Below are 23,934 nucleotides of genomic sequence, written 5' to 3' on the forward strand. Positions count from 1 at the left end.
AGAAAGAATCTAAATTCCTAATTTCAAAAGTAATAATAATTAAAACAAGGTTTCATTACTAATATCTTTAAAAGTGACAGTAAACAATCTCAACATTGCACATAAATAATGTGAGTAATAAAAATTCTTTCCTAATTTATTTAAAAAATTATGATAAGACTAGCTTTGTGAATTAACTTGTAAAGAGTTATTGAATTCCATTTCCATTAACTATAAATAAAAAAGGTATAAATCCAAAAATGAGGCAAAGTTGTTATCATCACGAAATTCATGAAATAGGAAAAACTCAATATAATGCTGATATTGAAATTTTTAATAAGAATAAGAATGTTGATATCCTAGGGTTAGCGATAAATGAACTAGTCATATATCTCATCCGATAATTTCTTTTAGGACTTGTTCTTTTGAGTGAATTTGAGGGGATTTGAGAGAATTTGAAGATAATTCTTTTTGTTGTTTTTTTGAGCGAATTTATAGGTAAATGAGAGTGAATTTGAAAATAATTTTTTTTAATTTGTCACGTTAATACAATTCTATACTAATTCTCACAAATTTTATTTTCAAATTCACTCTCATTTGTTTCCAAATTCGCTCAAAAAAACGAAAAAAAATTATCTTCAAATCCTCTCAAATCACTCTCTCAAATTCACTCAAAAGAACAAGGAAAAAAATTCTAATTATACATAAATAATATTTAGTACTAAATTTAAAAGTAAAAGGACTATCAACACATGAGATAAAAATCTATAAAAGTAACTCATAATTATGTACAATTAATTAAAAGTAAGAGTATTATTGAGTTCTTTGGCTGTTATGTCCATCGAGTTTTTCGGAGACAGTGATCGAAGTAAGGTACACAAGCACGTGCACGCATGACTAGGCTACACTCTCAGCTCTGTTCTGTGATTGATGCTTATTTCTGTCCACTCGTTAAACAGAATCAATTAATCAACCATCACGTGCCCATAAAAGTAAAAATAAAAACATTTTTTATCATGAAAATTTTATATTTATGTCTTTTTTATCATGATTTTTTTATTGGCAGCAATAAGAGAAACAGAAAAAAGTGTTCTATTATGAGAGGGAAAATTAAGTCATTAGCTAAATAAATTCCAAATAAAAAAAAAATTCAAGCACAACCATATGGTATTATGCTTACGTGGGATTTCCTTCAAAAATTGTAAAAATAGAAATACTATTTTGACCCATACAATTTTTTTATATTTATTTGATACTATTATTTTTATTTTCTATTATTTTTATTTTAAAAATATAAAAGTTTATTATTTTATAGTCAAATTATATATATATATATATATATATATATATTAAATGAATATAAATACATGTCATCTTATTTTTTTAAGAAATAAAGTGTTTTTGATAAATCAGTAGGTGATATGGGTCGTCTTCTTCTGGCTCCTTAATTCTCATTTTTGCTTCTGTTTGATTCATATCCTTAAAACCCTCTGACTTTCAATGAGATTTGTTAATAACACCTCCTATTCTGCGAACTATACCTCCCCATCTTTATTAAGCAATGCTGTGTACTCGGAATCAAATCAAACTTCAATATAACAAAGTATATTTAATAATCATATTAGTAATAATTACACTGATTCTCTGTGTACTAAACAAATTAAGGCTAAAGGGCAAAAATAAAAAATAAAATTGCATGTTTTCTTTGACAGAAGAGCTAAATCCTTTTATTTTCTCTGCACACCTCTGGTAATGCTTGATTAATCTATTTTCAAGGTTTTTTTATTATTAACTATTTCTATACCACAATTTACAAAATAATTATGCATGTCAGTTCAAAACTAAAACATAATAAATCTGTAAAAGAGAAGATCCCAAACATGATAAAACAATACGGATAAATATTTTCTAAGATCCTTTTGTATATATGATAAAGGATGAAGCATATATCATTAATAAAGTCCCAAATTGTATGTTTAATTTCGTACTTCTATATTAAAATGTACATAGATTTCCTAATAACTGAATCCATTTACTCCAACCACTCGCTGTTATTTTATTTATATTCTGTTGTAAATTTTTTAAGTGAATTATTTTGTTTACAATGAAACAAAATAACTAATTTCAACCTTTTTTTGTTATTTTTACAAATTAAATTTGTTTAAACAAAACAAGTTCGTAAATTCTTAATGTTTGCAATATATAATGTCTTCATCATTTTTTCAAAACAAAACAAATTACTTTAAGCTAAAACATATATCCAAATTTTATTCTTAAAAAACGACTTTTGCAAATGAACAAATTTACTTTATAATACTTGTTTTGGTAAAAAATTTACAACTTTTTTCAATTCATTATATATATAAAACACGCATAAACACATTGTTCGTATATATTAATTATTGAAATACAACTTGTACTTATCAAATCAGATCTATGTGGACATTCTTCCGTTCCAATCTGTTGTCAGACAGTTAACCCATTAATTTCTAATCTCACCCATTATAATATATAAGTCGGGTGCAAACTAGATCTATGTGGGCATTATTCTGTTCTACCCGTCGGGCCATTATCGGACCACTTATTAATTTTTACTCTCACGCTCGATATGTCTATACCTTGGCGTGAAGAGAGTGTGTTAGAAGTCCCACATCGACTAGAAATAAAGCCAAATTATAATATATAAGTGGGATGCAGTCCTATACTGCTAACAACCTTATGATTCCTAAACTGGCTATTATTGTTATTATTATTATTATTATTATTAATTATAAAAAACAACTGTTTACGAGGTCTAAAGTTATACGATTTTATTTTTGTGAAAAAGAATTATAGGTCGAATTTGTTTGGTAAGTGTAAGGGAAAAAGTGAAGTTAGGAGAAAGCTGGTAAGTGCTTATGCATTTATATCGGTTGAGTATTTTATCCGCAAAAAAAAGATAGATTCTAATTTCCTATTGTTGTGCATTTAAGCTTAACATGGCAATAAGATTAGGTATATTAGAGTCACAAAAACATCATTTTCAAGTTGAACATGGAAAATAAATATATCTTGTGCTTGGGAGGATATTGTAAACTTCCCAGTGGCAAACACAACCAAATTCATCTTTTTGCAAATGTGCTATTAAATCAAATTTTATTTGAGTATTAGTTTGACAAAAATAAGAGCAAAATCAGTCAACAAGAGCTAATAGAGTCAGCACTAAAAGCCTACGATATCATTAAATACAAAGAAAAGGATGACCATAATTCAAAAAAATTACTTAATCTTGCTTTCAAGATGAAAAACGACAACCTTAGTCACTCTCTACAAACTATCATAAAACCAAAAATAAAGAAGAAATTCGTACAAAAGAAGGAGAAACAAATTTTGGTGAAGAGAAACAAAGTGATTATATGTAGATTGATTTCTAATTGGTTGACAATATTAAATATATTATTTCTTCTCATCCAAACTTTTTTTTTTCTCATGTAACATGTACTTGAGAAATAGTTGTTATAGTTGTTTTAAATTATATATATAAAATTATATTTTGACTCCAAATATTATTTCAAGCTGTTGGCTCTTTTAAACTTTTCAATTAGGCCTTATTGCACACATGCATAACACTTGAGTCACCCTAATTATTTTTTTAAACTAGCACAATTGTTATTTGAAATTACACCAAACATTTTACGTCAAATTACAATTAAAATCGGGAAATGCTTTCCTATTTACTATACTCTCGTATAATATTTATGATAGGGTTGTGATCGGTAGATACAATGTGTAAATATTTAAACTTACACCAAAATTTATATTTATACGATATTTTCGTTCATATAACTATTGAAACAATAATGCTTAAAAGAAAGTACATGAATGAAAGGTTACCTTATTAAATATCTTGAATTTTATTTCTTTCTTGGTCAATATGAGTATATTTGAAAGATTTTTAAAATGAGTGTTAACATAGTCTTTTCATCCATTTGTTATTAATTCCACTTTTTTAATTTGAAAATGAATATATGCATTGTGTTCCTTATGTTAATATAGTAGAAAATTTGTATTTCTTAATAATTAATCCATGAAGAATGACATATTTAGCTTTAGAATTAATTATAAAGTTTGATCCTTCTGTTATTTTTCTTAACTATTCAACCTAGGTTAGCTTCATTGGAGTTCTCAGTATTTTATTGTTGATGTCAACAATGATGTTAACTGATCAATGAAACATAAACCTTGACAAGGAACATGAAATATTAATACAAAGCCGCTGGAAAATATCTGTGATGGTGTTTTTTCCAATAGTTTCTGCAACTGCAGGAAATACATTTATCAGGGATTAAAATCTCTGGAAATGTAAAAAAAAAAACCTTGGTAAAATTCCAGCTTTTTATAGTGTAATATAGTTTCACATATTAAATATAACAATGCTTCTCTAACTTAATTTATACAAAAGAATGTATTTAATTGATTAATTGTTTTGCCTTTTTAAAATGTGTTCACTTTAATATGTAATTGAAATATGTATGAATTCATACTTTGAAACCTCGCTACATGATTATAAGTTTATTTATTTTTAAATAAGTTTGTCAGATTAACACTTTCGATTTTAATTTTTTTATTGTAACGTCATAATTAATTTTTCATTCTTTATTAGAGAAAATTGCAACACCTTTATTAATTTTTAGAATATTTCATAATTTTTTCATTTATATTTATGTTGATACTTTACATAAATGTACATGATAAACTTATATTATATTTATCTCAGATTTATTTCCTTTCTAATAATTTCACAACTTTATTCGTAGTTTTCTCTGGAGTAAGTTAGTCTATTGACATCATATAAAAAGGATTCACATCAATAGTCATGGCTGAAATAATAAATGTGACGATGATGAGTCAGATTGATATAGGGGCCAATTAAATAAATCCTTGACCCTTATTATGTATATTTACAGTCGATAGCATTCCGAGAAATGCTGTTTGGATTATTGCATTAAATTAACCAATATATGGAGATGTCATTGATCCATATGCTATATGCACATTTATTTTGTTACAATCAGAAAGAAAATAAACACAACCAGAGAAAGTTGAGAACAAATATTGAAAAAACGATACGAAAAATATATTTACTTATAAACTTTTCTTTTAATTTATTCTCATTTTTTGAATAAAACAAGTTTAAGTTATTTTTATAGTGACTAGTAAAAATAAATAAGTTTCACCATAACCAACAATAGTAATTCAATAATATTTTATCTTCAATAAAATTTACTCATCGAAACTTTTAAGATAAAACCTTCAACTATAAATTAATTTAAACTTGAATAATTACTATTACCAATTATTATTATTATTATCTTTACAATTTTTTGAGAGAAAATAAAAAAAAGTAAACAATTAGTACTTTTTTTCTATTTCAACATATAAATAAACCGACCAAATTTATAAATTGATATTGTAATTCTATTAAGTAAAACACACATACTTTAAGTATTTAATAATTTGTTTAATAGGTTCGGAAGTTCTTATATTTGCGGGTTTATTTCAATTAGGTCCTCTAATTTTGAAAATGATTAATTGGGTCCCTAATTTGATCAATTTGATTCAATAATAACATTTTCGTTAAATGTAGTTAACGACGTTAACTTTTTTAAGCTGAGGCATTCAGGTGGCACCGTTTGAGTTGTATAGGTGAATTTTTAACATTTTTAATTGTTAAATATATTAATAAATGAAAATATAATTAGAAATTATTAAACATATTAAATTATGTTAAACAATTAATAATATATAATTAGAAATATCTCGTTGTGTGGAAACCACCTTCTCCACTTCCCCTTCCTCTTCCTCACCTTCTCCTCTCTTTGGGAAACTTTCTTCTCACCCTCCCACACCCAACTCCAATCTCGTTGTTGGAACTGACTGACGTTTCTGGTTTCTCTTTGTGCTCCAAGATTGTCAAAATCAGGTTTGATTTTGGTTTCAATTTTGATTTCAATTTTGATTGCTGATTAAAATCTTGTTCTCTCGTGCAGAGAAGGGTTTGAGGGGTCAACATTGCATGGAGTCCGAGAACACAAACCCCCTTTTTCTGTATGGTGAAAAATTGAAGCTTGATGAGCGATTTTGTTGTTCTGTGTGGTGTAGGTATGGAGGCCGAAGAGAGGAACCAGAAAGGGTGCAAGGGCTCAAGGTTCCAGAGTTTTTCTTGCAGTGGGGGCACAGGAAGCGGCTGAGATGTGTGAGGGTGGATTTCTCTACAAAATTAGAACCACCCTTTTCATGAATGGTGATACCCATAGCTGCAAAATTGGATTTCTCTGCAAAATTAGAACCACCCTTTTCTTTGTGTTCAGTTTCAATCGGCGTGGCCGGGGGTTGCTCATCCCAATTCTTTCTCGCACTCTTGGACCCAACCAGCGCATCAGAGACCTTCGAGATCCCGACGACAATGGTGGGCATCTTTTTCTTTGCGGCGGAGTCACCATCGGCAATACCTTGAGCCCGCTGGACAACCTCCTCCCAAGAGAAAGCGACGCTCGCCGCAGACTAGGTGACGACTGCTATTGGTGTTGTTTTGTTGGAATGTCTGACCGTGGTTTGAGAAAAATAAAAATAATATGATTAGAATGGAAAAGAAGAAGGTGAGGAAGGTTTGAAGTTAGAAGGGGATTTGGAAGAGAAAGAGTGAGGTTTCCACAGTAGAGCTCGTGAAGAGTGGGGAGGTTTCCAAGCTTCGGAGGGATGTTTCCCGTGAGATCGTTGTTGGAGACGGCGAGGTACTGGAGGTACTGCTAGGAGCCATATTCGGGAGGAATCTGGGTAGAGAAATTATTAAACATATTAAATTATGTTAAACAATTAATATTTAACAATTAATATATTTAACAATTAAAAATGTTAAAAATCCACCTATACGGTGCCACTTAGATGTCTCAGCTTAAAAAAGTTAACGTCGTTAACTGCATTTAACGAAAATGCTATTATTGAATCAAATTGACCAAATTAGGGACCCAATTGATCACTTCAAAAATTGGAGGACCCAATTGAAACGAATCTGCAAATATAGGGACCCCCGAACCTATTAAACCTTAATAATTAAAAGGAAACATAAAATTATATATATGCTAAGATTATTAATGTATATGAGTACAATATACGTAATATTCCAAAATATAGTATAAATATTATAATAGAGTCATCACAAAATTAATAAAACTAAAACGGTCGATAAACGAAGAGTATAAAGTTAATATAATCATCAAAATAACTATAAAATAAACTTTATACACAATCCAACTTCTATCAAAACTATATACATCTATGCAGAAATAACATATAATGTCACCTATTTAATGTTTAACGCAAGAAAATCAAACATAAAAAATTATCAGTGTCAAATATGTAAATAAAATGCAATTATAGACGTCGGCTAGGGATCTCCCAAACGTCATATGAACCTTAGACGTTCCGTACCAGAGGAACAAACGTGTTATGGCCTACACACAGAACTAAAAGATCATTGTTTCATTAACTTTGGATGTCGACTACAAGGACCCCAACGTCTAATTCAAATATGATGTTAGGTCCCCACCACGAACGTCATAAAGTTTCGAAAATACCTCAAATTAAGCGCCAAAATTAATTTTTTTAATGACTTAAACATCGGCTGGAGGGGACTTGACGTCTTTAAAGCAATTAGACGTGGCTGGATAGGGGGCTGACGTCAAATCCCCTGCATTTTCACCCACCAAAGGACACAAGCATCAATTATGCGTACACTGTTCATCTTCTTCCTTCGCGATTTCTATCCTTTGCCATTGAAGTTCAGGTAAGGTTTTCGCATATTTGCACCATTTAAAATCATTTTTACATCGATTACATCACATTTTGATGAATTATATTTCATTTAAACCGATTAAAATTTAGTTTCATGGGATTTTTTGGTGCAATTTTTCTCCGCATTCTAGGACATCTACGACGATAATTTTTGGACCATTATTGTGCGCGTTCCTTGTGTTTTCTCCTCAGGGGCAGCCTACAAAATGCTTTCTCACTCCTCCATTTCCCTCCACTCCATTTTTAACCCTTGAAGAAGGTTAGTTTTTTGGTTGGTTATTGGTTATTAGAGAGATGAATTTTAGTTTTGAGATGTGATTGGTTATTGGAGATATGATTATTTGAGATGTGATTTTTAGTCTCTTATGCATGATTGATTAAGTTTCTTGTGTTATTATGATTGTCATGTTATGTAAACTTTTTAGATTGAATATCTGCAATATATTGTTAATTAAATTTTTAATATATTTGTAGTATGAAATCATTGAGTGAAACTTAGTTCCTGTTTGAGATTTAACAAACGATTAATCTTTTAATCGTTTGTATTTAATTTTGAATTGTCTTATCTATAGTTTGTAAAAATTATTTTTCATAATTTACTATAACATGTACGTTGGAGTTTATGGATAAGTTTGATAAAATTTAGGTTCAGATTATTTATATTGCTCTTTGGATGCATATCTGATTGTGGTCATTCATGACCACTTTCATTTTGTGTATTTCAGAGACCAATGTGAAATTCTGCCAAAATCTTATCAAATTTAACTTGTTAGACTTCTTTGCATGTGTATTAGCAAATTGTGAAAAATAATTTTTCGAATGGCTGAAACCAAGCTACCATACAAGGTTAGTCTATTTCAGTTGCTTATGGCCATGATCAAAGCCTATAGACAATAACCTCCTTCTACTCTCACCACATGACTCACCCCTCTCTACTTAAGAATGAATGATCATTAGAGTGTAAGAAAAGACCCCTAGTCCAAAGCTCCATACATTCATACAACAATAATACAGACACCACCATGTAACATCTCCACGAGTCATGGAATTACGTCCATTAACCATCCAATTCATTCACAAACTACTCATCACAATATTCATATCCATCATTTTCATTCTCATATACATCATATACATATCCATTCACTTTCGCATTGCATAACATCATAAGACATCACTGATCATACCTCAAAGAACTAGAAACAGTCAAACAAATCACCATAGAACACATAAAACATATATATGAAAGTCTACAAGGTGGTGCTCAGGCCCAGAACTAGTGTTAAAAACTCTTAAAATTAATTAATTATTTTAAATTAGAAAAGGTATATGACCTTAGCTATTCCCATAACCGAAACAGAAAAATGATTTGGTTTCGATTATGTGCATAATTGAGGTCATATACCTTTTTCGATTTAAAATAATTATTTAATTTTAAGGATCATTTTCATCAGATCTCATGGAACCAAAGCCAAATACCCTTAAAATTAAATAATTATTTTAAATCATAAATGATATATGGTATTGATTATGTACATTACTGATGCCACATAACTTTTTTTTTTATATTTTTGGTTTAGTGTTTCAGTGTTTTTAAACCAAAGAAAAATGTTGAACTTTTTACTCCGATTCATTACCGATGTCAAAAACCCTCCTTTTTTTTTTACCTTGTTAATATGCTTCGATTTGTACAATCGATACCCATTGTCGAAAGCAACCATTGTCATATCTCTTCCCTACACTAATAAGTTAACCCATGATAGGTCAAACCAGACTCAAATTTCTTGAACTCTCACTAATAAGTAAGTCAAATTGGGTGAACAACTCTACTTCAACATCTCCATTCCATGTTGTGGTTGGTATTTACTAATACTAAATTCATTACTTAGTTATTCTTGTTCATAAGTTACACAAAGAAATAAAAGATTTAACATTGGTCAAAAGCTTATTCTATAGATAGAATTTTGATATCTATTGGTAAACAAAATTACGACCACTCATATTTATAGTGGAAGATTTAGGATTTAGAATTTTAAAAATATTTCAAATTCATGCAAAAGGAATAAATAAATATCAATGCTCTCAAAACCCTACCTATGAAAGAGACATAGGAAAAGTATGACAAATTATATAAAGAATTACAAACAGATGAAAAAAATTGCAACTCAATTACAACTACCAGGCATATTCCCAACTCGAGATTGATCCTTAACATGAACAAACTAATCATTAACGTTTAACCTCAACAACATTAGAATTATTAATATTTTAAGATACAAACCTCATGTTATCTCTAATTCAAAATATTAAATTTACAGTGAGCTTCTCTACACATTACAAACTCCTATGTCATCTTAGAATAATTCTACCTACAAGTCTCTTACTTATACCATATTTTTTTATAACTACTACCAATCACTTTTTACCTTTAATTTGTCATCAAACATTGTACACGTGATATTAAAAATTGTTTTTGTATCAGTGATAATACACACTCCTTCCAACACTATATATATATATATATATATATATATATATATATATATATATATATATATATATATATATATATATAAACATGACTTTTTTATGTTCACAACAAATAGGTTTTGCATGATCAATGTATATATCTATAACTAAGATTTTGTTGAAATAATATGTAAGTTTTTCTTAAGAAAAGACATAATTGTAACTTCCAATTATTAATTATATTTTTTTGAAAATAAAATTTAATTTGAATTTTTTAATATAATTATCAATTTTTTTTCATATCTATTTATTCTTAAATTATAATAAAAAAATAATTTTAATTATTTTTCACACAAATTAATTTGAAAAGATTAACATAATATTTTTATAAATTAATTTATACAAAATTAATGTTCAAATACTTATTTTCTTTATGTAGAAAGGCTAGTTAAACTAGTTCATTATACTGTAACCTAACAATTAGGTAGATATGCACAATAATTAAAAAAAAGCTAGAAGTACAATTAAAATAGAGTCTTCTTAACTTATATATAAACAAAATTAACCAATTTTATATTCATTCTAACAATGTTAGGGAATCTTATGAGTTAATTATGCTTTTATTTATTTGTTTGTTAATTGATATTAATGTAAATTATTCAATATAACTCTCTATGATAGCATTCATAATGGAAATACTTTTCTTTAGCATGATTTTTATTTTATAACTATCATTGACAGTACCAACATGAAGTATTTAGAGTGAATTCAATTTTGCTTTCTTAACTAATTTGAAAAAGTTGTTTTAATGTTTCAAGTTTAAACAAAGCACAGTTTTTGTTTCAAACATTAATGTGAAAAACTAAAATATGACTAATTTGTTTTAGTTCTAGACATTTAAAATAATAAACTTACAAATTATAAAATTTGAGAAATCAAAATATTTTTTAAATTAAAAACAACGAATAGTTCTGAAATTAAAAATAAATTCATTTTCATCTACCAAATCACATAGAGTGAAACATAGACATTTGCTTTCATCTGGATGTATTGTAGCATGAGATTTCTAGATTAATTTCTGCATTGATATATCTATGTAGGATAGAAATAGAAGGAGTTTTAGAGAGACACAACGGTGTGCTGTGATGCTACAATTACAATAAAATAACACAAAAATTAAGAGTTAAAAATATAATATAATAAATTAATTACTTTGTTTATTTTTCTATTTATTACAAAATTTAAATTTGATTATTTATTTAAAATAATTTATTTTATCTCTCAGTTTTCTTTTAAGTCAATACTTTCTAATATTTATGAACAATGTCAAAGGTATTTTTTAATTAAAACAATATTTGTTATCTATTTTATTTTCATTAGCTAGACCATATTATTTATTATTTATTTATTTTGCATTTGGTCGACAAAAGGAAGAATAGCGCGGTGTTTCAATAAAGTATTCACTTAGTAAAAAGGAAAATCATTAATGTGAAGCGGTTGAAAGATGAAGTTCCAATAACTTTGTAACATGGAAAAGCTGAGGCGTAACTTGTAGTATTTGTTCAGTATGTTGTTACAACTCTTGTCAGATTTGTTTTCTTTAAATAAATAAAATACAGTTATAGATTTGTCTGAATATATTTGTTTAAATTAATTTAGTTTAAAATATTCTATTAAAAAAGATCTGTCCCCACACATTTTTTAACTTACTAAGTGTAAAAATAATTTATACTTTATGATTAAGTAAAAATAAAATAATAAATAAAAATATTTTTAAATCATCATTAAATATCTCCTCTATTATTTCTTTTGTAGTGTATAGAGTATAAATTATTTTTAAAACTAGAGCACAAAACGTCTTTTTCACTCAGTTTAGTTATATCTTTGTGATTTTTTATTTTGTCATTATTGTCAATTGATGATACATTATTGTAATTTATATATATATATATATATATATATATATATATATTTATCTCAGAAGAATAATCAAAATATTTATTATACATAAAAAAATAAATATACATTATTTTTTTATTAAAATTGGTGGTGCATTAAATATAATAAGTCACTCTCTACATTAAATTAATAATTATTACCATGTCTACATAATCAAATTATTTATTATACATGAATGTAATAGATAATAAAATTTGTTAACTTTCTAACACTGCATCTAACATGGTGCATTTAAATGTAATAAGTCACTCTTTACATTAAATAAATAATTATTACCATGAGATGTCTAAATTATAACACATTATCAATAAATACTAATTATAAGTACCATTCAAAATATTATGATTACAATTATGAATTCATAAAACCACACACTACTTCTTCTTTTGTTAATATTTATTTATTTTTAAACTATTGCATGTATAACATTTTATACAATCGCATAATTTATGAAGAAATTATTATTATTATTATTATTATCTGATAAATAACTAAGAGAGAAATAATTTAAATAGAAAAAAAGACAAAGATAAGAGATTTATTAAACATAATTGAGAGAATATAACTTTTCAAATATGATCTATTAAATTCTGTGTTACAATATAATTTTGGACAATTAACCCACAAAGACTCTGAAAAAAAAAAAACTAGTGTTCATGGGCTTTGTAATAATCATTGTGTTATTATTCTCCGTGTTATATTCAAGGCTAAGGTCAAATATAGTTTTTGTACACTTTTTTTTCATATAAAAGAATCAATATTGACTTCTCATATAATTTTTTTTAATGTTTTAATTTTTAAAGTTAATTTTAATACAGTTCTAAAATTATGGTGAACTTTTAAAAATATTTACATAAAATTAGGTTGGATTTAACATTATAAAAAACACTATAAATTATTATTTAATCACTTCTTTAATAAATTTTGTGAAGTAAATAGACTATATTGGAAGTTAAATTTGTTGAGAATATATAATATATTATTAAAAATCCATTTAATCTATACCAAAAACACAATAGAAATAAATTAATAGAATAATTGTTTAAAATACTACTATAATTTAGTGGCAGAGTCTAAATTACTAACAAAAGTATTAATGAATGTGAGATCTTAGATAAATTTATTACGGTTTTTTTTTAGCACACCATGTCTCAATTGATTTAAAAAACAATTATATGTTGTCATTGATACAACTTGACAACTATAAATGAGAAGAAATACGAGATTACTTGAAAAGCAGTGAACTTAACAGATGTTTTTGTTGGATCTCCCATCATAACCAAAATTTTTTTACTTTCATTTCTTTCTTACATACAAAAATATTATTTATTATTATTATTGTTATAAAAGTTATTATATTATTATAAATAGAAAGATCTTGGGTTTTATACTTGGATTTTTCTTCTTCACCATCACAACCTCTTCTTCTCCTCTCTCTCAAACCCTAATCTTGGATCTTCCTTTGTCCCTCTTTCTCTGTTTGTCTTTAACTTCGGCAACAGGATCAGGTACATGTCTCTTTATTCTCAATGGTCTAAACTGTATTTTGATTTCTTTCATCTTATTTGTGTTGTTGAATTTGACTCATGGGATATGAAAATTCCATTGATTTTGCATGATTACGCTGAATCCAGATTTGAATTGCTTTTTGTTCTTGATTCATTGCTTTTTGGATTGATTCAAATCGATTAGCAATTGGGATGCTGAAAATATTGTCTTCTGCTGCATGCCTGGATATAATTCAGGTCCTGGATCTTATGATTATGTTACTGAATTATGCTTCGTTCTCGACTTTCTCCGTTGCTAGCTGGGATTGCTGATTTTTGAAAATTGAGTTTTGCTGTTGTTGTATTTGACGTTTTTAATGAATGAAATTGTTTGTAGTACTTTTAGTTTTGAGTTTGATTTGTTGTTTCCTTTCTTTCTATTTAGGAATCAAAGTGTTGAAATGGAAGAATTTGATGTTGGGTATGAGTCCAATTTCTTCTTCTCATGGAAGGTTCTTAACAATAAATATTGGTACAAGTTTGGGTAGTCTTTGAATTGTTTCACGTTTTATGTAGGTTTCATTAGGAATCTTGTAGGGTTGTTAAAATCCTGATATCATGTGGGATTTGGAATTGGAAAAGATTTGATCAATTGTTGCAATGATGTGATTGTCAGTGGAGTAGGTATTTAATTCATTTAAGATATATTCATTGTTTTCTGAGTCCTAAATTTGAATTTACTGGGGGAGCATGGAGAAATCATCTGATGTTAGCCAGTTGGATGCTGATGTTCTTTTACCACCTCGGAAGCGTCTTCTAGCTGGATTGAAGAAACAGGGTTCGGATAGTGATGCTACTGCCTCACCATCTCCAGTTGCTGCTTCTTGTGTAACCGATGTTGCTTCCCCCTCATCCTCATCCTTTTCAACTGAATTTGAGGCCCGGCTGAAGCATTTGTTAAGTTGTCATTCAGATAACCCTAACCTTTCACCCGAGGAGGTTGTGGAGGCCTCAAAAGCTGCCGCAATTGCTGCGACTAAAGCTGCAGAGGCTGCCAGAGCAGCAGCTGAAGAAAAGGCTGCAATAGCTGCGACGGCAGTAGCTGCAGCCAAGAGGGCTTTAGATTTGGTTGCATCTTTCTCCGAGGAGGCGGCAAACAAGGAAAGAAATTTGAAGAAAAACAAGTCAAAGAAGCATCTCCCAGTTCAGCTGTTGTACAAAAAAAACCAGCCAGTTGAAAATTGTAGGACAGACGAAGAATTAGCTCGTAAGTTACATCGAGCCATGAACAGTTCTCCAAGAATCTCTAAGAATTCTCCAAACTCAGATTCAAAAGGTAGTAAACACAAGAAGCCTAGAAGCTCCTCAAGTTTTGAAATTACAGAGGGATCTGAATCTGGTGTGGCACTTGGACATGATTGCTTATCTTTGAACAACGAGCTTGCAGTAGCTGGGAAAATTGATTCCGAAGGATCCATCCAAGAGGTAAGCTCAAGTAAGAAAGATAAGAGAAGGCTGAAATATTATAGACCAAGCCAATTAGAGATAGACAATGGTGAAGCAGAGTCGAGTCAATCAAAAGGGAAGAACTGTGAAGAGTCATCTCCCATAGGTAAGAAGAGAGGAAGGGTGAAGCTAAAAAAGTTACCCTTAAGCATTTGCACCTCGAAAGATAAGGCACTGCCAAAAGAAGAAATAAGAGCCAGAAGTTCTCCATTGACTGGAATGAACACAGGCAATAATGCTGTTGATAGTATGCATTTGTTTACAGTTGAGTCATCCACTGACAGAGCGTTGCCTATTGAGGCTACGTCAATGTGGAAATGCCAAGATTTCAAGGCACCGGCTTGTATCAAACAAAATAAAGCTGTGCAGTCATAAAATTCATATATTACAATGGAATGGCCATGTGCTGCTGTGATAGATGTTGATAGCTGAGGTAGGAATCATGATGCTTCTTTTTTACAATATGGAATTTATCTTTTTTGTTCATTTTGGTTTTGTAATGGATTTGTACTGATTAAATGTAAATTTAGATTTAGTTGCTTGCTATACATCTTTCAGTTCAAAGTTGTGCTACTTTAACTGGCAGGAAATCTTGAATTTAGAAAAAGGAGGATCCAATGAATTGATCAGCTTTTTCATTGTGCTGCTTATTTCTGCTCCTCATTTCTGTTTTAGAATAAAAAGTGAAGACCTGGTGGTTTTTTATTTATACTGTCTATTATGCTGTTTTTTTTTCTTTTTCTATATTCAAATTATGTAGAATGAAATGCTGACATTTTTTTATCCCCCATTTGCTGCTTTAATATTGAAATATGGATTATCTTGGCATTAAAAGTTTAGAAGTTACGTACTGAATTGGTAGATTATTACTTTCCTAGCATTAAATGACGCAAGTTATGACTAAGTTGTTACAAATGCTATTATCTTCATTTCAAATAACTATCTGTTTTTTAAGAGGATGATGTACATATTTTAAGAGAATAATTAATTGTATCAAAGAAAATGATAAAATAGTCTTCTTTAACTGAAATACTGTTATTCTTATCTTAGTGTTTCGAAGCTATCTAAAAAGTGTATAAAGAAACGTAGGATGACTGCCATTAATGATCAAGTCCTTTATTCTGAGTAACAGATACATGAACAGATACATTTCTTGACAAAGAATATTACACAGAACAAGAGTGTCAATTCTTCTCTTAATTGGTTGAGCATTATAACTTTGACCACACAACAACCTATTATTTTTCTTCATCAATCAGTATGTGTTATAAGCATGCATATGGATTGATCCTGGAATACAATTCTTTCAGCATACCTTTAATATATATATATATATATATATATATATATATATATATATATATATATATATATATATATATATATATATATATATATATATATAAGGTTAATATGAGTATGCATCTCAATTTATATTTAGCCATTTAAATCTAACCTTGCCCCAAAAACAAAAGGGGATTAAATAAATAAAATGTAATTTTATCTATATAGTCTATTGTTGCTATAGTAACATGATGAGCTTAACTTGAGTAATACATTGATTTATTCTTCTAAAATTAAAATGGGATTAATTTCCTATTGAAAAAAGTGTTACTCGAACTCTCAACATTATCATCTACCATCATTGATTGTAGTTTCTAATATCAAATTTTGATCCTAGAAGGTAGTGTATTTTTCAGTTGAAACAGTTATGCGTGGATTGAATTTGAAGCTAAAATCACCCTCAGCTGTTCCGTAAACAATTAATGTTTAAATATTGTGTTGGTTGACACAGATGGAAAATTAGTTAGGCTTTATTTAGATCCAATCTCAGTATATTTTTTAGAAATTTTATATTAAAATATAATTTTTTGAATATAACATTGAAGACTAAGATAAATTATCATTAAGGATCTTGAGTTAAGATTTGTTAAATATTAGATATCTTATTGTTTCTACTAATCAAAATAGTTTTCTAAAAGGTAGTCAGATTAAGTACTACATATGTTTAATTTCAAAGACTATAAATTTGTTGTCAAAAAAGGTGAAAAGAGGTAATATAGTGTTTAAAATTGAAATTTCCAAAGCATTTGATACTCTCAATTGGGATTTTCTGATTAAATGTTTGAACTGTTTTTCGATTTTCATAAAATGTTACTTTTGTGGAAGAGGTGTCAGATAAGGAGATCTGTTTTCTTATTTTTTGTTTGGCTGAGGAGGTTTTTAGTTGAGGGATTACTCAATTGGTTCAGTCTAAACAGATTTTTGCTATGACTGGTCCAAGAGGTCTGAAGCTCCTTTTCCATGTTTTTTTATGCATATGACGTCTTTGTTTTTTTGCAGTGGGAATAATAGATCTTTAAGGACTCTTATCAGGTTTTTAATATGTGTTTTCTTGTGTAGATAGAATATAGAGTTCCTTTCTCGTCTCTTTTTTGAATGTGTATGGTTGGGGAGGTTCTGGTTTTGGCTGCAACAAATTTTCAAATATAACTTTTGATGACCAAGATGTTGATATTGAAAAAATGTTTAGTGTTTACTTCAGTGATACCTCTCATAACCTCTTTCTTACTTAACTTACAACTTTTCTCTAGAGTTATCCTCCTTATTGCTTAAACCCTCATATCGTGCATCATTTTATTGATTATATGCAAAATATTAACTTCTTTCACCTATAGTTACAAAACTTACAATTAAAAACCTTTATGTGACACTTCTCTATAAATCCAACCGGATTCCATATAATTCACTAAATTGCGAATATCAAATCACAACTTTGATCAATTTACTTTGATATGTTTAGAATGATGTAATATGTATATGGTAGCATAAGATGTATGGATATTTTCTAAACTTAGGAAGAATTATAGTTATTTTCTAAATTAAGAGTATAACGAATCATTATATTATAAAAATGAGTCTTATTCATTACATTGATTTTTCTCTAAACTCAAATTATAAAACAAAATCAATAAATAAAAAGTTATTCGCTATCTTCCTATTATAAAATATGTTTTGAAATAGAAACATGTTAAAAATGGATAAAAAAAGAAAAATATTTCCATTAAAATTAGGCTTAATCATTTTCGACATCCCTAGTTGTGCAGGATTGTTTCAGATAGGTCCTCGTACTCTAAAGTCTCTCAAATTGGTCCTTAATTGTGAAAATTTAAATCAATTGAGACCTTCCCGTTAAGTTGGCTGGACGACGTTAAAAAATTGATGCGTGGGTTGCTGAGATGACCAAATGGTACTGACGTGGCACACTACTATTGTTGACCTAACTTTGTTTTATTTATATATTTAAAAAATTTAACTTTTTAAATTAAAACGCAACGTTTTTATTTTAGAATAACAGATTAGTAGTTAGTTTTATTTAATTTCATTGTTGTGGAGTTTGGGATAATTGGGAGAATAGGGTTTTGTCGAGGCTTGGCTTTTGTGGTTGGAATTTGGGGGACAATAGGGTATATCAGTGCTATTTCGTGTAGTTGGTGACTAAATAGGTTTCATTTCAAGATTTCTGAGTGATCTATCAGTGCTATTTCGATGGAATCGGGAAGCTGTTGGCGGTGAAGCACGTGGAAGGCAGTGGCGAAAGTGTTCGAAGTGAATCACGTGTTCAGGTTAGCAAATGTGCTTTTGATTGAATTTTTTGATGATTTTGTCCTTTTATGGTTGTCCCACACTGTTGCATGTTGTATAATGTTTCGTTTTCGATTGCAATGTGGTCCTCCATTATTAAAGTGTTGTCTAATAGTCTTTTTCAATGAGTTGTGGTTTGCATATATTCTTAATACTTTTTGTTGTGGTCGTTTTCTTATTACTTTATAGGTTAAAATATAATTGTTGTGTTGTACGTCATGGAAGAAAATTTTGAAGTTGTTTTCCACCATGGTGGAAAGTTCATAAATGAAGGGAAACTTAAGTATGAGGGGCAGAGTACAACTTTTTCGTTTGACCCAGACATGTGGAGTTATTTCCTTGTAGTCAGTGTAGTAAAAGGGCTAGGTTATGATGTGTTTAAGGAGTTGTTGTACTGCATATGTGGTGGTTCTGTGTTAGAAAATATGTTGAAGCCTTTGTTGGATGACATAGGAGCCATGCACATGATTACCTTAGCCAGGCTTAATGGTGAGGTTCATGTATTTGTTGTTCACAATGTCTCTGAACCTGAGGTGATACATATGTTAGAATATGTTCCTCAAAATACATATGAAGTAGAAGTTGAACCTGTAGGTATGGTTGAGGGTGAATATGAAGAGCAAGGTGGGGGTATGGTTGAGGGTCAACGTGAAGACCAAGGTGGGGGTGAATGTGAACAGGATAGTGAAAGACAATGTGAGGTGGCTGCCAATGAAGGTGAGAGAGGTCAATGTGATGGAATGACTGAAACTGTTGTTGTTTCAGAAGAAAGAGTTGAGGCTGATGATGTTGTTGAAGGAGAAATTGAAACACAGGTTGGTGTGGGTGAGGTTGAAGAGGATGCTTGTGATGTTCGTAGATGGAGAAGTAGTGGTGATGATGATGGCAATGATGAGGTTAATTATGACTGTATGAAAGGTCTGGTTGATGTTAATGTTGAGTGTGATTTAGAAGAGGAGGTAGGAGATGGAGTGGCAGATTGGTTTGGTAATGTCCAAGTTGATGTGCAATCTGATGATAGTGATGTTGATGATGGAATCAATAGTGATCATGATAGAGGTTTGTCTGATGATGAATGGAAATCCGATGAATTAGACAGTGGAGCAAAAAGTGATGGACAAGATAAGGAAGAGGAGGGTTATGGGAAGTTTGTAACATTCTCCATGCCTAAGACAATGGTAGATTATAAATGGGATCTGAGAACTTATTTTGTTGAAAAGCAAGACTTTGTGGATGCCATCAAAACATATGCAGTAGAAAATGACAAAAATATTAAATATGTTAAAAATGATAAGAAGAGAATTAGGCTAAAATGTATGGGTGCTAAAGGAGAGTGCCCCTGGATGACATATTGTGCTTATATGGAAGTCATTCATACGTGACAATTAAGGACTATTGTTGACAACTACAGATGTAGTAGAGAGAACAAATTAAGATTACTTAATGCAAAATGGCTCAGTAAGAGGTTGGAAAAAACTTTTAGAGAAAATCCCCAAGTAAAGGGAGTGGAAATTCGTGAGAAGATAAATAGAAAATGGAATGTAGGTGTATCTAGATGTATGGCTTATAGGGCAAAGGCCATTGCTTCAGACCATGTTGATGGGTCTTTCAAAGACCAATATAGAAGGATTTATGATTATGCGAATGAGAAGCTCGTAATCCAGGATCCACAGTGAAGGTCAAAGTTGAAGAGAATGTGGATGAACACATTTTTAGGAGGTTTTATACATGTCTAAAGGCCTGCAAGGATAGTTTTGTGTCCTGCAGGCCAATTATTGGGCTGAATTGTGCTTTTCTGAAAGGAAAATATGGTGGTGAAATTTTAACTGCTGTTGGTAGAGATGCAAATGACCAAATGCTACCTCTTGTGTATGCTGTGGTGGAAGTAAAGAACAAGGATACTTGGAGATGGTTGCTTGAACTTCTGGTTGAAGATCTCGATGGGAGGAAGTAAGTTCATCATTTACATTCATGTCGGACCAGCAAAAGGTAATGCACATGACCTATTCCCCGATTATGTTAATTAACATTCATATTGAAATCATATCTCTAACAACACTGTCATAATTTCATTCAACAGGGACTACTGCAAGCTGTATAAGAAGTGGTCCCTAGAGTTGATCAACGTTTTTGTGTTAGGCACTTATATGCTAATTTCAGAAAGAAATTTCCTGAAAAACAACTAAAGCGTTTGATATGGAAGGCAGCTACAACAACCCATCCACAAGCATGAGAAGTAGAAATGAGAAATATAAAACAACTTAATGATGAGGCTTTCAAATACTTGTTAAAAATCCCTTCCAGGTTTGTATTTAAATTTCTATTGTTAAAAATTTGCCAGCTTTGAACACTAATATTGATCAACGTATATTTGTTGTAGGTACTGGTCAAGATCAAGATTTAGCAGCAACCCTCAGTGTGATACTTTGGTTAACAACATGTCAGAGGCTTTCAATAGTGTAATGGTGCATACAAAGTCTAAGCCAATCGTAGGCATGTTGGAGGAAATCCGCCTTTACTTGATGAAGAGATGGGCAACTAATAGGACAAAAAGTCAATCACTGTCTGGGGAGATTTGTCCAAAAATCAAGACTAGACTAAATAAGGAGTCTTAGTTAACTAAATATTGGATACCGTGGTAAGAATGTGGAAGTTGTTTTATGATTTGTTTTAAAATATGTTAGTGGTTTATGATTAAAATGTGTTTATTGTTTTGACTTTACAATTGGTCAGCCAACAAGATTTTTGAAGTTCGCCATGTGTCCCAAGCTGGTGACAAGTTTGTAGTAAATTTAGATGAAAATTTGTGTATGATAGGTGTAAATTTTACTTGTTTTTGTTCCTTAAAATGTTGTGTTTTTGAGTAAGTTTTAGTATTAATTCTCATGAAAAGTATATAATTGTTGATGTAAGTATAGTTTGTAATGTTTAAATGTGTGTTTTGATGCTTTTGTGTGTTTATTTTTGCAATAGAATAAGGATTGGATAATATCAAAGAGACCCTGTGTGCATCAGTGGCCCAGCCAGAGCGCACCAGAGGCCCAGCCAGAAGTGAACCAGTGGCCCAGCGACCAGGAACCAGTGGCCCAGCGAGCCAGTGGCCCAGCCAGAGCGCACCAGAGGCCCAGCCAGAAGTGAACCAGTGGCCCAGCGACCAGGAACCAGTGGCCCAGCGAGCCAGTGGCCCAGCCAGAGCGCACCAGTGGCCCAGCCAGAGCGCATCAGTGGCCCAGCGACCAGGAACCAGTGGCCCAACTAGCCAGTGGCCCAGCCAGAGCGCACCAGTGGCCCAGCGAGCAGGAACCAGTGGCCCAGCGAGCAGAACCAGTGGCCCAGCGAGCCAGCTCGCCCAGCGACCGTACGTTCGTCGCCCAGCGAAAAATCACTTAAGGTTCTTTCTTTAAAAATGCGATCCAGAGGCAGAAACCAGTCAGTTCTGGAGGGGAGAAGCTAGGGGAGACTCTGCAGCTCGCGTCCATGCTCGTTTTGGGTGCTTCAGAGTGGAATTTCAACACTTTCTACCATCCAATCCATCCTTTATCGCTTCTATGATGTATATGTGTAGCTAGAACTCCATTTCACTGGGGTTGAGAGTACATTTCTGAAACTCTTTGTAATTTCTATATTAATGCATGATCTTGTATGAATTTTGTGTTCTATCTTTATTATTCATGCCTATGATGAGAATCTGAGCTATTTGAACGGTTAAATCATTGAGAAATGTATGAGACCGCGGACCTAGGATAGAACTGCTAAAGGATTTCGAGTCCTAGACATAGGAGGAAATTCTTAGTCATCTGTGACATTGTGATTAAGGCAAATCTGATAACTGAATTATCTAAGAGATTAGGATTTAGTTTGAATGATTCTGAACGGTCATCTGAGAGATCAGGACTGCATGCGCCTAGGATGTTGATGCTAAATTTTGAGGAATTGTGTTAGTAGAAAAATTACTTGAGTGATGAACTTGAAAATCAACCCCAGTGAACTTTAATTCATCTGTTTTTACCACTTTAATTTCATCTGTATGCAAATCTTACTTGTGTTGTAAATTTAATCGCTAAATTAGTAAACTTTAATCATTCTGTGAATCAAAACAAATCTCTTGGGAAAACGATTTCCGGACTTACCGGTTTATTACTTGTACGATTCGGTACACTTGCCGAGGTCACAACAAGTTTTTGGCGCCGTTGCCGGGGATTTGTTTTTGTTTTCATTGATTGTTAGTTGTTTATCTGGTTTAGTTGATTTTAGCTATCTGTTGTTTAAGGTTTTTTTTTTTTTTTTTTTTGTGATTGTTTTTGAATTCTTGTGCATATTTGTTATCATCTGTAGAAATTGTGTCGTTTTGGATTGTTTCTTTTTAGTTTGTGTTTTGTATGAGAAGCAGAGAACAGGTTGAAAATCTACTTTTTGATCCTGAAATTGAAAGAACTGCTCGAAGGAACAACAGTAGAAGAAGGAGACAAAGTAGAGAATCCAAAGAATCATCTGCTATCTCTGAAGAAATTCTGGACTTTTCATCTGGTCAAAGAAAAGAAGAAATGGAAGATAATCGCACTGGAGAAGGTTCTGGGTAAGGAAGATGTACTCTTGCATATTATAATACTTTCTCAGGACCTCTGCACTTCAACAGTATTGCAAGACCAGTGGTGAATGCTGCTAACATGGAGATGAAGCCAGCTCTTATTCATCTGGTGCAGAACAATCAGTTTCATGGATTATCTCACGAGAATCCATACACTCACTTGGCTACTTTCATGGAGATCTGTAATACAGTGAGGATTCATCAGGTTCCAGATGAAGCAATTCGACTAAGTTTATTTCCATTCTCATTGGCTGGTAATGCAAAAATGTGGTTGAATTCCTTTCCAGAGAATAGTCTGACAGTCTGGGATGATGTGGTTGCAAAATTCCTGAACAAGTTCTTCCCTCAGTCCAAAGTCAATAAGGGAAAGCAGGAGATCTCTTCTTTCCAACAGGATGCTGATGAAACTCTAGGTCAAGCATGGGATAGATTCAAAGGCCTACTGAGAAAAACCCCTACTCATGGATT

At 30.8% G+C, this 23,934-nt stretch overlaps 1 protein-coding gene and 1 non-coding gene across 5 annotated transcripts; one reads left to right on the forward strand and one right to left on the reverse strand.

Annotated features, from left to right (window-relative positions):
* Positions 1–13,606: 13,606 nt before the first annotated feature.
* Positions 13,607–15,880, forward strand: LOC108337686 (uncharacterized). Of its 4 annotated transcripts, none has more exons than XM_052878811.1 (3): positions 13,607–13,748; positions 14,173–14,208; positions 14,477–15,880. In XM_052878811.1, exons 2-3 carry the CDS (start codon positions 14,189–14,191, stop codon positions 15,606–15,608), a joined length of 1,152 nt encoding a protein of 383 aa, XP_052734771.1. In that variant the 5' UTR covers positions 13,607–13,748; positions 14,173–14,188; the 3' UTR covers positions 15,609–15,880. The 4 variants fall into 4 exon arrangements, with proteins under 4 accessions (XP_052734771.1, XP_052734774.1, XP_017429786.1 ...); XM_017574297.2 differs by having other exon boundaries at positions 13,632–13,748; positions 14,304–15,880; XM_052878814.1 differs by lacking the exon at positions 14,173–14,208 and having other exon boundaries at positions 13,631–13,748; positions 14,304–15,880.
* Positions 15,881–23,831: 7,951 nt separating this feature from the next.
* LOC128195146 (small nucleolar RNA R71) lies at positions 23,832–23,934 on the reverse strand. The gene has a single exon (XR_008246718.1). It is a non-coding gene; the product is annotated as a small nucleolar RNA R71 (small nucleolar RNA).

Source organism: Vigna angularis, chromosome 1 (genome assembly GCF_016808095.1).
Source record: "Vigna angularis cultivar LongXiaoDou No.4 chromosome 1, ASM1680809v1, whole genome shotgun sequence".
In the NCBI taxonomy this organism is placed as follows: domain Eukaryota; kingdom Viridiplantae; phylum Streptophyta; class Magnoliopsida; order Fabales; family Fabaceae; genus Vigna; species Vigna angularis.